Source organism: Lissotriton vulgaris, chromosome 1_1 (genome assembly GCF_964263255.1).
Source record: "Lissotriton vulgaris chromosome 1_1, aLisVul1.2, whole genome shotgun sequence".
Lineage (NCBI taxonomy): Eukaryota > Metazoa > Chordata > Amphibia > Caudata > Salamandridae > Lissotriton > Lissotriton vulgaris.
Window position 1 is genome coordinate 614,831,543 of NC_141685.1, and position 17,576 is coordinate 614,849,118.

At 45.6% G+C, this 17,576-nt stretch overlaps 1 protein-coding gene across 2 annotated transcripts in view; it reads right to left on the reverse strand.

The window, feature by feature from the left end:
• Positions 1-17,576, reverse strand: part of USP33 (ubiquitin specific peptidase 33) — a 325,757-nt gene that overhangs the window by 42,552 nt on the left and 265,629 nt on the right. For both annotated transcript variants that reach the window (XM_086954140.1, XM_086954147.1), the window contains 2 exons: positions 16,254-16,356; positions 15,484-15,552 (listed from right to left, as the gene is read on the reverse strand). In XM_086954140.1, the coding sequence (XP_086810266.1) occupies positions 15,484-15,552; positions 16,254-16,356 (172 nt within the window). The remainder of the gene's footprint in view (positions 1-15,483; positions 15,553-16,253; positions 16,357-17,576) is intronic.

The window sequence follows — 17,576 nt, forward strand, 5'->3', positions numbered from 1 at the left end:
CAGGAGGGCCCAAAGGATAGAAAACATGCCCCTCTGGAGATGTATCAAGGCCAATGGTATTTGGAAAGTAAAAAAAAAAAGCACAATTATAGGATATGTAAAGAAGAGGTTAGCAACCTCCGAATCACCTTTCTCAGTGCGCTTGAAATCTAGCTTGGGCATACTAAGCGCCTACAAATCTGAGCCAAAGATTGCTTCCTTGTGTGGGAATCTCAGAGTTCTGGGCAGAGGGTCAGGAAAGTCTGATTCTCAAGGAAAAGTATTTACCCTCTTTCTACACATCTTTAGGCCGAATGCATCCCCTATCGAGAGGGGCCTGGGCAACTCAAACGTGCAGAACTGCTAATATTATGCGTTCTCTACAGTGGTGAATAGATGGAACCAAGATTCTCCCAAGTCGAGGAAGAGACCTTGCGCCACTCCCAGATGTAAGTGCCACTCGTGATCAGCTAGGTTTCGACAGCTGAGTGTATCTCCCTGGCATTCAAAGATTCTGGCAGACGGTTCACCATTAGCATGATCCCTTGATAGTTCAACCATTTTCAGAGGGGAAGCAGCTCTTGACACAGGGTCCATGACCCCACACTGACCTGCGTGTTACAATACCACACAGCGGTAGTGTTGTCCATTAGCACTTGCACCAGCGTCCCTTTGAAGGACGGAAGGAAGGCTTTCATCACTAAGGGGGTGACCTTCAGCTGCAGGAGGCTGATCTGGAGCTAGATCTCTGCTGGAGACCAGAGGACTCTGATATCCACCTCTCACAGATACCCGCCCCATCCACAGAAGGGACACATCAGTCACCATGGTCAACTTTGTGTGGGGTAGGAGAGAGTTCTTCTGCTGACCCAACTGTGCCCCAGTAACCACCACTGCAGATCTTATGCAGTATCTTCAGGGGTCTGGACACGGTCATAGAGGTCCCCTTGATGTTGGGCCAAATGAGTCTTCAGAGCCCAATGAAGAGCCCGCACATACCACCGAGTATGCTTGGCCAGCAGGATGCAGGAGGCCATCAGCCCCAGTAGCCACAGAGTCGACCTCTGCAGGACAGGAGCCAAGATAAGGATCATAGGCAGAATGTTTCAGGCAATCCTTTTCTGGGGAAGGCACGAAAAGGAACCATATCCAAAATGGCTCTGATGAAGGGGAGTGTCTGAGGTTAGTTAGGTGTGACTTCTGCATGTTGATAGTGAACTCCAAAGATAACAGGAGGTTCACTGTGGACTGGAGGTGGTGGACAACTGCCTGTCATCAAAGTTGGGGGAAGACTGGGACCCTTGACCTCTGAAGGCGTGCTACTAGCACTGCCATCACTTCCTTTAACACCCAAGGGGCACTGGTGAGGCCAAAGGGGAGCACAGTGAACTGAAAATGCTCCTGTCCCACCATGAACTGCCGGTAGCGCCAACGGACCTGCAAGCAGATTATATGAAAATAGGTGTCCTGTAGGTCTAACCATCTAGTCTCCAGAGTTGATGGTAGAAAATACCTAGGACAGTGTAAGTATCTCTCGGAGGATGCAGGTATAAAATAGGACTAAGACCTCAGTCCTTCCTTTGACCAAAGGGGCCTGCATTTCCTGCCGTAAGACGGACAGATGGTCCTCCATCAGCCGTTTTGTGGATGATGGAAGGGGCGGCGGAGTGGCAATGCAGGAAAAGGTGTACCCCTGCAGGACCCACCTATCTGACATGATCCTCTACCAACCAAGCAAAAATCCTCAGATCAAGCCTCCAACTGGGTGGCTGTGCTCAACTAGGGGCATGCTAAAGGGTTTTGGCAGGTGGGGATGCCAGAGAAGTGTGTGGGAGGATTAGGAGAGGGATGGGCAGTTGGCTGAGTGACTTGCAGGGGCAGTGGGCACCGGAGCTGCAAAACTGTTGTACACTATGCTGAGGCGGAATTTGCCGTAAAAATGGGGTACCTGTTTCAAAACTTCAAAAGGACCACTATGAGTAATATGGTTGGCGAGGTAGGGCAGATAATCCCAGGGAGTATGCTGTGGCCCTGCTCTCCTTGAACCGCCCCAGAGCAGAATCTGCTCTGGCACCAAACTGGCAAGGCCCGTCAAAGGGTATGTGAGTTAGGGATGATGACCCGTCCAATGAAAGGATGTAGGGCTTCTGGGAAAACTGGGAGGACATGAAGGCAATGAATCCCAAAGAGAGAGATAATAGCGGCCCAACAGGCAGCTGGCATTCACAGACCTCAGGGCTAATCGGGTGGAAGAACAAACCCTCTTCCTAAAGATTTTTACATGTTTGGACCTCTATCAGGGGGAGTAGTTGTGAAGGTATTCAGTCGGTAGACTAGGTTGCCCTATCTTATCACCTGAATCATAATCATTGTTTGAACCCATGCCAAATAAGGATCGCAACATATTAGTCATTCCTTGTGGAGCTGGCAAGTCCAGCGGGGGCGGTGGCGCTTTAAGAAAGCTGAGAGCGGCTACTGTTGAGGCCATAGAGGAGCAGACTTGGAGTCAGAGAGTCCAACGAACACTTGATCCTCTGCCATTAATGAAGTCAGCATTTGTGCCAAGGCTCATATTAACCCCACCTTGTTTTTAACCTTCAATGGACATCATGTAAATATTGTCCATTCAACTGTGTGGCTCTCAGATGTACATTATGTAACATATTGTATTATACACCACGTCATTGTATCATACACTTCACTCTCGTAATTTCATGTACATGTCCTTGTAATTGCCGCCAAAATGTCACCTAATGCCTATTTAGATCATTGTAATTCACTTATGGAATTACTCGTTTGTACCAACACATGGTTAATTCATTTTTGAATGGCTGGAATATCCCACCATTCATCATAATTTTTCCTGATCTTATAACGACTCCAACGTGATAGTTTCAAGTGTCATTCTAACATGTAATTTAGAACATTCATGTTCCGTCATGGAATTATACCACGTTATTGTATCTTACGCCGTAAATAAGCCACTCATGATATATTTGGAGTTTTGTAATTCACTCATTGATATTTAGGATGGTTTCATTTGAATGTTTGTATTTCTTCGCATATCATTTTCAAATGACTGCATTCCCTACCACCTCTTGATTCTACTTTTAAGAGAAGTTTGCGGCTCGATATCAGCAATTTAAAATATGAACCTCTACCCCACATACTATGTGCCCTTGAGAGCTGGCAGCAGGGCCTCCTACGCCAGGCACCTGATTTAGGTCAGTATACCCAGTAAGAACATAAGTTACTTACCTGTAAACTGTGGTTCTCCAGTATTGGTGTCTTTCATAGATTCACATGCTTGAATATTCCCCGTCGTCGAAGTGGGAGTCCCACGGTACATAAAATAGCAGTAATATATGCATGTATATATGAGAAATATTATAAATAAAATATACATACATATAATGCAATAAAAATGTAAACTTAAAAAAAAAAGTACCATAGAACAGAGTAGGCCCATTGAAAAGCCCAAGGGAGAATTCACTTTAGTAACGTATAGGAGTCATTATGTGTTGGTCCACATTCCAGCCAATCAGGCTGTAGCCTCCTCTAGAACCTTCTCCTCAGAAGCCCAAGTCCTCAGATTTTCGTAGCACAAGTAAGTATAAATGTTTGAGGAGAAGAGAGCCTCTGAGGGGAGGATGGGAGGGTCGCATGTGAATCTATGAAAGACACCAATACTGGAGAACCACAGTTTACAGGTAAGTAACTTATGTTCTTCTCCAGTATTAGGGGTGTCTTTCATAGATTCACATGCTTGAATAAGAATAGAAAGCAGTAAAACATACATTAGTCATAAAGGAAGATACAAATTAAGTTTAGGCATAACTTATCACTGAATAAGCAATAAAAAACCAAAAACATGACAATACCTTTATGACTGGAGGCGGGTAGCAACAGAGGCTCACCTTTAATGGAAAAGATTCTGCAGCACCGCTTGACCCACTGCCGCATCCGCGGCATCTGTTGATTGCAGGCAGTAGTGCTTCGTGAAAGTATGGCTGCTGGACCAAGTAGCAGCTCTGCAGATTTGTCTTAGAGGTACCCCCGCAAAGAGGGCAGCAGAAGTCGACACAGCTCTCGTGGAATGAGCTCGAGCAGGAGCAGGAAGGGGCTTGCCAGCCCGTTGATGACAATAGGATATGGCAGACGATATCCATCTGGTGATAGTCTGTTTAGTTACGGGTTGTCCTTTGCATACTGGGCCATATGCAACAAACAATTGATCAGACTTTCTGAAGGTAGCTGTGCGTTGAATGTAAAATTTAAGACAGCGCTTCACATCCAGAGTGTGTAAGGAGCGCTCCGCTGCAGATTGAGGTGCAGGGAAGAAAGTCTTAAGAACAATAGGTTCATTGAGATGAAAGTCACTGGGAACCTTAGGAATAAAACTGGGATTTGTTCTCAAGGTAACAGCCTCGTTGGAGAATTGCAAAAACGGTGGCTGTATAGTGAAAGCATGAATGTCGCTGACGCGTCTAGAAGAGGTCAGAGCAAGTAACAGAGCCACTTTCCACGTGAGGAACTTCAGATTGGAAGAATGAATGGGCTCGAATGGAGGCAAAAGTAGCTGAGACAGAACTAGGTTGAGTCGCCATGAAGGTGGAGGTCGACGGATTGGAGGGAACATCCTAAAAAGGCCTTTGAAGAACTGCCTTATGATCCTGGAAGAGTACAAAGATGTTATGCCATCATGACGGAAACGAGAGATAGCAGCCAGAAAAACCTTAAGGGTGGAGTGAGATAGTCCTGATTTTGCTAGCGACAAAAAGAATGGCAAAATTTGTTCTGGCTGAGCACACATGGGATCAAGTGATCTAGTGGAACACCAAGCGCAAAAACGCTTCCATTTCAGCTGGTAAGTTTTGACAGTAGATTGTGCTCGAGCATTTGATAGCACTGCCCTACAATCCTTGTCGATATTCAGGTGTGCAAATTCATAGTACTCAGGTTCCAAGCATGAAGTTGAAGGTATGCTGGATCCGGATGGCATATTTGACCTTGATGCATTGTGAGAAGATGTGGTAGCGGATGCAACCGTATCGGTTGTGTCAGAGAGAATAGGAGGAGATCTGAGAACCAGGGACGTCTCGGCCATTTGTGTGCGATCAGGATTATGCGACATGGTTGGAATCTCATTCTGTGTAACAGACGTGGAATGAGCGGCAGAGGAGGGAATGCATAACTGAAGGCGTTCGACCAATTTATTGAAAAAGCATTCCCACTCGACTCCTTGTGAGGATGCCGGCTCGCAAACCTTAGACATTTCCTGTTGAGAAGAGTTGCGAAGAGATCCAACTGCGGTCGGCCCCACTGTCGGAAGATGTACTCCAACGTTGGTTGGTGGAGTTCCCATTCGTGGTTGTCCGAGAGGGCTCTGCTGAGCGCGTCCGCCAGCACATTGGCCACACCTGGTACGTGGATAGCTTGGAGATGTATTTGACGTTGTAGAGCCCAGTCCCAAATTTCCTGTGCCAGCTGTGATAGCACGAGAGATCTTGTGCCGCCTTGTTTGTTGATGTAGTGCATGCTGGTGGTATTGTCTGTCTTCACCAACAATGTCTGTCCCTGCACTACTCTTTGAAAAGACTTCAAGGCCAAGAAAATCGCCAGTAGTTCTAAGCGATTTATGTGGCAAGTGCGCTGAGACGCCGTCCACTTGCCTCTCACGGACATTCCGTCGAGATGAGCACCCCAACCTTCTAGGGAGGCGTCTGTCGTCAGCGTCAGTGTTGGTTGTTCGTCCTTGAATGAACGACCTGTTGCTATATTTGGAGGATGAGCCCACCACTCCAAAGCTCTTTGTATGCGGGATGTTAGATGGATTTTGTCCTCGAAGGACCCTGATACTTGCTTCCACTGGCTGTCGAGTTCTTCCTGAAGGACTCTCATGTGTAGTCTGCAGTTGGGAATTAGTTGAATGCACGAGGAAGCCATGCCGAGGAATGACTTGTACATTCGGACAGAAACGTACTGTCTTGACTGCAGGAACTGAACTTTTTGTAACATTCTGCCCTGACGTTCCTGTGAAACGAACACCTGCCCTAGCCGAGAATCGAGCGAGGCTCCTAGAAAGTCTCGTTGTTGAGAAGGGCGAAAGTGTGACTTCAGGCAATTGATGGAGAAACCTAAAGTTTCTAACAGGGATATGCAGATTTGTGTGTGTTCTCGTGTCAGTTGGAAAGTCCTGGCTTTTATGAGGCAATCGTCCAGATACGGATAAAACTGGATGTTCTGTAAGCGCAGGTAAGCGGCCACCGGGGCTAGGATCTTGGTAAATACCCTCGGTGCCGATCGAAGGCCGAATGGGAGGACCTTGAATTGGTAATGAAATTGGCCGACTGTAAAACGAAGGTATTTCCTGTGCCTGGTGTGAATAGGCACATGGAAATATGCATCTTGAAGGTCTATTGTCGAAAAGAACTCTCCTGGAATGAGGAAATTCAAGATTTGAAGCAGGGTTAGCATCTGAAAAGTCTTGGACGCGATGAACTTGTTTAGAGCCCTCAGATCCAAGATGGGGCGCCATTCTCCTGATTTTTTCTTCACTAGAAAGAAACGGGAGTAGAATCCCTTGCCGCGTTGACATTGCGGTACCAACTCTATGGCTCCTTTCCTGATCAGAAGCTGTACCTGGGCCAACAGTTCCTTGAAATGGGGAGAAGGTGGGCCCGAAGGCGGGCGAGCGGGGGGGAATTTCGTAAATTCCAAGGTGTGTCCCTTTGAAACTACATCCAAGACCCATCGGTCGTTGGTGATGTTCGACCAATTGCAGAAGAATTTCGAGATCCGACCTCCAAGATGCACAATCTTCTCACTGTTTTTTGTTGGTGTTCGCACCACCTCTGTAATTGGACTTCCGCTGGTAAGGTCTGGAGGTGGATGAACGATTTTGGGACTGATAGGATCCTCTTTGTCTGTTGTCATAAGTGTATCCTCTATATTGATTTGTGCCTCGAAAAGTAGAGGTTCCTCCTCCTCTACCACGTGCCCCACGAAATGGCCTCTTCCGGTATTGGAGAGTTGTTAAAGACTTCGCTGTGTCCGTGTCTTTCTTGATGAGTTCCAAGGCATCATCAACGTGCTTACCAAACAAAGATTCGCCATCGTAGGGCAAATCAAGCACTCTGGATTGAACTTCCGGCCGGAAGGTTGTTGACTTCAGCCAGCCTTGGCGACGTAAAACTGCCGCACCCGCCAATTGTCGGAATCCAGTAGAAGCTATATCGACTGCACAGTCGATAATCTCCGTTGAAATCTTTTCTCCCTCGAGAATGATGGCCTGTGCTTCCTCCCGGATGGAGTCGGGCATTTGGGGAAGTAGACCAGCGATCTCGGACCACATTTGACGGTCGTATCGACCCAGAATGGCTAAGGCGTTGGAAGCTCTTACCGTTGTTGCTGCCATTGTGGTAAATTTCTTACCAATGGAGTCCAATTTGCGGCCATCCTGATCCGGGGGGGAAGTTAGGGGTATGGCTGGATTTCGGGACCTTTTTTGTGCCGCCTGAGTGATCACTGAGTCTGCTTTAGGCTGTGAAACTAAGCAGGCCGGGGAAGTAGGCGGCGCCTTATATTTTTTGTCCAGTCTAGGTAGAACGGCTGGAATGGAGTTAGGACGTTCCATCAATTTCAGACCCTCTTCCCATATGTGGTCAATAATAGGAATGGTATGAGTTTGGCGTTGAGGCAAGTCTTTAAAGTCATACAGAAAACATTCTGCTTGCTGCGTTTCTAACGTTAGGTGGAACCTTTTTGCTGCACGAACCATAAGGCTGTGGAAACTTGCGATATCCACTGGTGGCGAAGTTCTCGGTGATGTTGGTGGAGTAGAGGGTGTCTGTGCCCTATAATTGTCCCAATCCTGCATTTCCTCATCATCAGTGTCATTATCTCCAGTGTTTTGTGGAGTTTGACCCTCATTATCTATATTAGGAGCAGCACCTAAAGGAGACGTGGGTGCATTCGTCGCTTGAGCTTGAGGCCTAGGTGCTGGAGACTGTGGTTGAAGCGCTGGAGACGGAGGGCGTGGAGCTGGAGCCTGGGACTGTTGCACTTGGGGTGCTGGGGAAGGCGGCAGCGATGGTGGAAATCTACGATTGTAGTTATCCAGCATGTGTTGTAGGTTTTTGACCATAGTCATAGGAATTTGTGTAAAGCGTTCGTAATTAGGTTGTTGTGTTTTATCCAATGGAAAAAGGACGTTCCCATCTTCGACAGTATTATCCGTATACTCATCCTCATCGCTGTAGTCCTGACACTTTATGTGTAAATCCGATGGACTGGTTGCTGGTTGGTAAAGTTGATCCACTTCTGAATCATTTCCAGATTCCTCTGCTCCAGATTGAAATAATTTCTCCGGAGGTTGCGATCCACTCCTAATAGGACTTAACTGTATCAGTGGTACAGACTTGAGGGACGAAGTAGAAACCACCTTGAAGGTGGTAACAGATTGTAGGGGTTGCTGTGTCGTCGACGAGCCCGTCGACGAGAGTGGCATAGCTGTAACACCCTCTAGTTGTTTTTTCGTTGGCGCCGCTGCATCCGGCGTAGGAAATTTAATTTTGGTAGACGATGATTTTTTGGTCGTCGACGAGGCCGTCGACGAGGCCGTCGATGGAATCGCAGTCTTTGCCGTCGACGAGGAAGTCGTCGACGGAGCAGCCGTCGACGGGGGGTTCATCATCTGCGTCGATGGTATCGTCGACGGGGCTGTCGTCGACGAGGAACCGGTCGTCGACGATGAAGTCTTGGTCTTCGTCGACGGGAGAGCCGTCGACGATGGGTGCGTCGACGGTGGTTTCTTCGTCGACGGTTTGATTGACGAGATCATAATAATGGATGAGATGGGTCTCACCTCCTGGCTGCTCGTCGACGAGATGATCATCGTCGTGGCAGAACTAGTCGACATAGAAGAAGTAGTCGTCGACGTGGAAAAAGCCAAAACAGACTTCGTAGACGCTGAAGACGTCGACGGACGCGTCGACGAGCCCGTCGACGAGCCAATGCCCGTTTTAGAAACGGAGGGCATGGTTTTGGGACGAGACGCCAGAGAACCAGGTCCCGTAGGCGCGTCCTGAAGCAAGTTTTGTGAGGAGACATCCTTTGAAGATCCCAGCTTTTTACTCTTCTTAAGAAAAGGAGAGGGGATTTCAGTCTCAGACCCACGCTTCTGAGAGGCTTTAGATAAACCAGATGACATACTCTCAGCATCAGACACGATGTTGTCAGATGATTTCAACTTCTGTAGCCACAGAAGGAGACGAGCCTCTCTGTCTCTCAAGGTCTTAGGAGGAAATTTGCGACAGAGTCTGCAGGTAGAGACAACATGGTCCGGATATAGACAGTAAATACACTTACTGTGTGGATCCTCATGAAAAAGGCGAAGTTTCCCACAGGATGGACAAGCCTTGAACAGAGTTTTCTTTGAAGAAGACATTTTGAAGAAAAATATGAAGAAACTTGAAGAAAAACTGAGCAGAGCTCAGGGAGACTCCCTTCACACGACGTGCGGTAGAAAATCTGAGGACTTGGGCTTCTGAGGAGAAGGTTCTAGAGGAGGCTACAGCCTGATTGGCTGGAATGTGGACCAACACATAATGACTCCTATACGTTACTAAAGTGAATTCTCCCTTGGGCTTTTCAATGGGCCTACTCTGTTCTATGGTACTTTTTTTTTTAAGTTAAAATTTTTATTGCATTATATGTATGTATATTTTATTTATAATATTTCTCATATATACATGCATATATTACTGCTACTTTATGTACCGTGGGACTCCCACTTCGACGACGGGGAATATTCAAGCATGTGAATCTATGAAAGACACCCCTAATACTGGAGAATTTTTAGATCCCACTGTTTTTATCCAACATGAGGTTTTTAATGTATCCCTAAAACTCTCACACTTGCTCCTGTAGGTTGCCCCCTCCCTTCCTTGTCCTGTGGAAGACCCGCAGTGGAGGTTGGAAATACCCCTAAGCCTCAGTCGGGTCGAAACGTCATCTGCCCCCAATAGGGCCTGTACCATATGATAATCTCTATCCCACCCCTTGAACAGATGATATACTTCTCTGCTACACCATATGAATCTTTATTGAAATAATGATGTTTTATGGACAGGCCACAAACCAACTGGTACTAATGTGATTAACCAGTTGTCTACATCACAGTACTGTAACTCTTCTCCATTGAATCACTCCCACTCGGTGTCCTCCTAATTTCTTTCACTCACAAAAGCACTCTCCTCACTTCCCCTCTTTCCATGGAGCAACCTCCCAATCTATTTGCTGCTTCCAATGACATCTTATGTGTTTTTTGATACTATGAATAAAATAGAAATGTTTGTGTTTAAAACAGTGGGTATCTCTTTCGCGAGGTGCACCATGTATTGAATACTATGTGCTGAATATGTTTCTGCATGAAGATGGGTTTTTCAATAACAAAGCTTATTTTGACTTGTTGCACGATAATGGAGTCCTGGGGCCAATTGTTGTTCTATATCCTACAATACTCAGGTCCAAGGACAGTGAGTTTATAAAGGCTCTGGGGACCGGCACGGAGCATGGCATCTGAGCGAAGTCAGAACACCAGCCGGAAGAGGACCAGGGGTGGATTCAGAGGGTTCTTCTGGTGCAGAGGGTGAACCTGTCTTGGGTACCCCAAAGTGAGGGCCTCTTAGCTCCTTAGGGCCCAAAGGATCGCCAGAGTGATTTGGCAAGGATCCAAATAGTCTATCTGCCTCGGTGTCACAGATGGCCGCTGGGACTCAGGTTGTGCCAAGGGAACTTGCGGGATAGGCTCAGACATCAAGCAACTTTGAGAGCGAGATTGAGAGGCATAGTGACACCCTCATAGATATGACTATTAAGTTCAGTTACACAGGCAATATCTGAACACACTTTTTAACACTTAGCGCATGGAGATATTTCTCAAGCAAAAGATGTATTAGGACAGAAGTAAGAAGAGGGCAGTACACTTGTGTTATGAACAAATGTTTAACAAAAAGGATGAGTGAGCTGGTAGGACTACTTTACTCTTGAAAGACTATGTGGTTCATTGAAGCATAATGTTGGTATGTGGCGTACTCTATGGACTAAAATGTAGGTTAGCACAAATGCAATTTCCATGAGAGGTGGTGCAGAGCAGATGTATGCATGGTTTCAAAAGAAGATCCATTACACTGGCTAGGACTTTGCTCCTCATGAAAGGTTATTTGAGGGAATACTTTTTAAGACCTTAAAAAAAATCTTTGAACACTTTAATTCTAAAAATAATTAAGTATGTTACAGAGGTTTCGTGAAAATTGTGATGGCAGCTAGATTAATCTACAAGGAAGATCAATGTAAGCCAGATTTAGCCATGTGCCAAAAATAAAGACGTACCCTTGGGTTCTGGCACTTCAGTGAATCAATGGACTCTTCAAAGGACCGAACACAGAACCTTTTCCGCTTGAGCTATAAGATGTTCCTGAAGACAATATTTTTGTTTCTTTCCAAGGCAAATGTTATCTGCTTTTTTAGATAACCATGTTGTAAAAATGATGGAGTCATGCCACTATGTCATGATACGGTGCAATATCTTTATCTGCGTTCTGGATAGTACATTCATCATGGACGGGCATCTCCCCTGTGGTTGCTCTGATAAATTAAACATATCTTATACACCGCTATGGAAGATATTCTGGAAATATCAAATTGACTGTGTCAGCTCTATGATCACCTTTGAGATGAGAGGGATTTGAGGAAAATGTAAAGAAAGGCTCTCATCCTGCTAATCAAAAGAGCTTTCACTATGGACTTCACTTCCAAAACCTGAATATAAAGTATATGCATATATGTGTAATTTTAATTGTTATTTAACTCGAAAATATTGATTGCTGAGAGCCTGGAAAATATGCGGAAATCAGATTCATGTTCATTTCTATTACTAGCCAAAGCCACGTGACTTAGGTTTTCCTTGACAGAGAACTTAATTGTCTTTACCTTGTTTTTGTTCAAGGAGTATATAGGCATTTTACTGTCTGGATCATACAAATGCTGTCCGTCCAAGATTGAGAACTGCTTCTGCTGGACTTCAAGGAGGTCTAGCATGCGAATGCATGTGATGAAATCCCCATTTGGTCCTAGGTCCCCAGCACTTGAAAGACTCCGAAGGGGGTTACCCATCCCAGAAGTGGCTGTGACTACTGCCTCTATTGGTAATGTCGACTGGAAAAGGAAACCCCATTTTAAGTTCTGTTGGTTTGTCCACAGTGGGAATAATTGCAAAACTGCTACTTACAGGGTCTATATGTCATCAACCGGCCATCTAGACATTCTTGCAGTGTTCTAATGTGAAGCCTTCCACTGGGCATTGTGGGGAACCAAATGGCATGGGTATGTTTGATGTGGTTTCTGTGATTTCCTGTTGGTCAGACTATTGTATTTATAGCAAATCAATAATCATGTCTCCAGCCTGCTTTGTGTCCAAACATGCCTTTAGATAGCTATGTGTGGAATCTGTGTGCTCTTTTTGCTGTTTACACAGAGGCCAGTCTGTCATGTACTCTACAGGTAGGGGATTTCAGTGCCTTTTCTTGCGATTTGGCTGTCAGGAACCAATGGTTCAGATAAATCCCTTTTTTTTCTGAGGTGCAAAGCTGCAACTGCCATGGTACCCTTTGCTGAACTGTACCACCTTCAAAACCAGCTGCATCGTCAACAAGTGCAAAAATGAAAGGCATGAGGCCTTCTGATTCTACCCCAGCTTCTGGGACGATATACCCATATTCATCACGCCTGCCCCAACCCTGCTTCAATTTAGTAAAGAGCTGTAGAAACAACACATCACAATGCGTAACAGCCCACCCTTGCTCTTCGAGACCACCTACAGATCCAAGTACACGTTCAATGTATTTTTACCTTTGACCCGTGATGACCCTGTACAGAGCTCTACTGCTTTTTGGCTAGATTTGCGATGTATAAGTACCACATTGATGTACTTCCAGAACACCGTTATTTCTGATTTTAGATTAAGTATATGTCAATATGTCAGTGGTGCTGGAATGTGGACCTTTTGAAAGGTACTGTTTGAGGAATCTGGCAGAATCCCAAGCTTACAAATTCCGTACCTTCTTGGCAGTAACGTTGGGTTGCCCGCATTGGATGACTTATACAAAATGATGCGCGCCATCCAACGAGACTGGGCGATCTCTAAAGCTGACTTGGTGGCACGAACAGATAGTGTTGTTCAGATGTAACACTGGGTCACTGTTGCCATCTTCGCAACACCGCCCCCCTCTTTCCAGCCCATCATTAGTCTGGTTCATTCCATACCCCAGAAACTCCCAGCAAATTTGCAGTCTCCTCTGCCAAGATATCCAGTGGATTAGTTAGAGTTCCCTGACTGCAGTTCTTGGCGGACCATATAAACATTCAGAACACTTTACATGAACAAGTCTTCTCTGGGGGTTCTCTTGATGTTGGTGGTTTAAGGAAACTGTTCTTCTTACTTATCTCTGTAAGAGAATCTGAAAATTATGGATCCCTTAAAAAATATGTTTTTTAAGGATCCCCTCAGACGGTGGATTTTTCTTGGAGGTAATTATTGAGTGGTCTCATACAGGTAAATGTGTCCTGTAGGTGTACTATCAAATATGGTTGCAGATCCCATGTGAAATGGTTGCTGGAGCACAACGGCTGGAGCATTTCAGTTTCAACAAATGACAGGAGGAATGTGCACAGGCAGCTGTTCTCGTCAATTTTAAACCGGTTAGCAATGTAGTAATTACTTTGTGTGTTTGGAGTGTCGTCTTGGCAGTGGCCATAACACATGCAGTTGAAATTAATGGTGAGGAGGAGGAGCAGGTACCACGGAATGGTGCCAGTGCACTGAAATACAGGTGCTTCAGGCATTGATCTTTGCTGCCTTACGGCAGATTAAGCATATCATCTTCCCAAACTTTTACAGGATTATATTGCAACAACCCCACAAGTGAGAAATCAGTTAAGTGTGGCCCTTTTTTATTAGGTGCATTTGTATTTATAACTGTGTCCTGGGTAGTCATGTGAAATTTGCTGCTCACTGCACTGTAGCATAATTCCTGCCTAAAGCAGTCATGTCCCATGATCCTTTGTGCATCTTTCTCCAGTCCAGAATGCAGCTGAGGTATGCCTTCTTCTTAGTACCCAGTCTTATCGCCACTCCTCTCCATGTTCTGAAAGAGACAGCTGTGCACTGACAGACGTTTGAAGTCAAAGCCAAGGACAAGGGAATGAGCATGGTAACAAAGTTACTAGCTGTTGCAGAGCTGGCATCAAATCACAGAGCGGCAGCACCTGCTTATATGAGGCTTGCCCCTGCCATACATCTAGGGATAAGAGGCTGTAACCGGAGATACAAGAATATCCCTGACTATGAGAGACTGTTCGTGAGTACAGAAGGTTGAAGCTGGGCATAGCATGATGTTTTCTGTACATATGAGCCTATTCGTGGGCACATGGTGCATTTTTATGATGCCTTAATGTACGAAAATGTACCTGCAGAGAAGAGGCTACCCCTGAGCCTGTGACTACAGTATGTGGCATAGGAGGCTGTTTGTGTGCCTAAGGAGCTGCAAACAAGCATTTGAGGAGGTACCCAAGCATATGAAGGTGTTCGGGAGAATATCAGTTTGTTCATGGAAACCTAAAGCTTTAACTGCACATCAGATGAGGTAATCTGGACACATTGCAGGGCTGAACACATCGGCGAGTGACATTCTCTGGCCAGTAGTAGCCCTATGTTATTAGCAGGAATAATTGCAGTTTGCCACCGAGCTGAATCACTTTTCGACTCATCAAGTCCTTCTTTTGTTTCTTTTACCCTACACAGCGTGGAGGGGTATGTGGGTCACTTTGTCCTATTACTATTTTAACTTGTTTTTGTAATTTCATTTTGTAATAGGGGAGCTACCTCGACATCCGTTTTGATTTTTAGATCGTGGTTTTCATTATTTCTTTGTTGGCATTTCTTTTCTTTTTAGCTTACCACATTTCTGCTTAACCTGTCTTGACGTTGGCACTGCTGAAGAGCAACTCTGTTTTTTTTGCATCATTTGAAGTAAATAATTAAGTTACTTAAGCACTCACGCCCAGAAACAAAATGTATGCCATCCAAATGCCAAGTGTTTTGAAAAAATATTTCCTCTAATTTTATGCGGCAGCTTTCCCAAGGGCACATTAGGCCATACTGGAAAATATTATTTGAAGACAGTACACAATGTTTAGGTATTGACTCACAGTGGGCCGAGGACCGTGTACCCATTAAAGAAGAACCTGTTGTGCCTTACTATAGTTCCAAGGGAAAAGTTGTCACGGACGATAACAAATGAAACTATAATAAAGAGACATAATTTTTCATGCTTGATTAAGAAATGATAAATTGTCCACTTACACTGGTCATTGTCGTAAAATTGTATATTCTTCCCCCCAAAAAACAAACCAATATAAATGTAAACGTTAAAAGCTCCTTACCTTGTCGAAGTGTATTCTGACCATTTTTGGAGAATCCAATCTTAGTATTGTCAATTGAGCCAGGAGGTTCTGAACAGATGACACAAAATAAAATTCATATTATACTTGCTCATAATTTGTTTAATATCTGGATATGATAAATACAGATATCTCCTTTAAAATAAATCGATTGTATCCATTTTTATCAATATGACAATTTATTACATATGGCCATTCAGTTTCTTTTTAAATGTGCAATAGCGCTTTCTGACTATGCCAAAAAAGTCCTTACATTGTTGTACTTATGTGATGATATACATCAGTGTAGGCAAAGTATACTGATCCAGTTTTATGAGAAGATGCTTTATCTTGTTGGAACTGGAGGAATTTTCCTTCCAACAAAAAGGGGCATTAGTTGGCCATACTCCTGTTTGCCTGCTGTAGTGCACGTGTTGTTCATATGCACGTGTTGTTCATATGCACATATGTTCAAGTGGACAGCAGCCGTGTAAGCTTCACTGACACTTCCTCCTAAAGGACAGCAGGGAAGGATGGCAAAAAAGTCTGCTGGAAGGACATGTTTGCAAACCACCTTAGATATTCGTTTTACATCTATGGGATCCTGCGCATCACAAAGGGTGAAAGAAAAAGATCCATGGATGGGGCACAACTTTTGCTTTGTGGCGAATACCATTTGAATGATGTTCAAGGACATTAAGAAATTAAAACTTTACCCTAGAAATCAACATAGCTGCGGCAATTCAACAAGGCCCACTGATGTATTTACTTACCACTATCTTTGGCCTTGACAAATCCTTCCCATTCTCTAAACCACTGCATGCTGATGCAGTAAATGACTGCAGGTGACTCCTCTTCTTGGAATGCTTTGTTTAGCTAAAAACAACAACAATTCTGAATTAAAGTTTGACTATAAACGACTGCAAAGATTTCACCCATTTGTAAATTTTCAGTTAATACACTATCAGCTTTTTAAGAGGAAAAAAATACTCAAAATATATTCGTCATATTCTTAATGGCAATTAAATCCAGACATGCGAGAGATCATATTAAATAAACATGATGCATAAATTTCAACCTAACTGGAGAACTAGAATGATCATTTGGGAGGGGTGAGGCCTGGGCCGCATGAAGTCTGTGGTGTAATGGTTGCGCTCCTGAGCCTGTGAAAACACCTATCCTGGCGGTCAATAGACCACTGTTGCCACACGAACGAGCCGGCACCACTGGGGGGGCCAAGAGAATGAAGACATGGCCGCGGAACCCAAGGAGGGGCTGAAATGGACCAGGAGACCGCCCCGGGACGGTAGTGTGAAGAAAAAGATGGCAGCTGCCATGTAGTCATCGCAGCCACTCACAAACCGGACCTGGCGGTGAAACACCCAAAGGAGTGCAGGTGTCCAGCGGAGGACTCTCCCTAAGGCGTTGCCTCCCCAGAAGCAGCCAGACACACAAACCCTGGTGCGAGGGGCCCACAAGAAGCCAGAGGAGACCCCACTGACCAAACGGACCGAAGGAAGAGGCCTCCAAGAATGAGGACAAGGACTGGAGACTGCAAGCATGAGAAAGGCCGCCGTGGACCTTCATCTGGGCCCAGAGCTGAGGTGGTATGTGGGGGCACAGAGGCGGACCCCCCCCATATGGCCCCCAGCAGTGAGGACACGCAAGACCCCAGCTGAAGAAAAGGGCCCTTGAATGAGCCAGCAGTACAGCACAGAGACGTGATCCATCCACTAAGGACCATGGGGATACCTGGACGTGATCGGGGTCTAGTCCACAACAATGCTATGTCCCATCACGCAGAAGGGCCATCTTGGGGGAATGAAAGGGACGCAAGCCCTACAGGGGCCATGAAGAAGGAGACTGAAACAAGTGGTGTGCTCGCGCCCGGGGTGCAGAAGCACAGCCGGTCTGGAGGGGGGGGGGGGGGGGGGGGGGGGCACCATAAGTGCATGTGGCGCACCCAGCAGGTAGAAGAGAACCGCAGAACTCACTACTGCCTGACTCAGCCCCGGACCAGAGGCACCTGTCTGAGGCAGACCCACTGCTGAATGCATCCCCAAATACTCCTACTGACTAGGGCAGAAAGACTATGG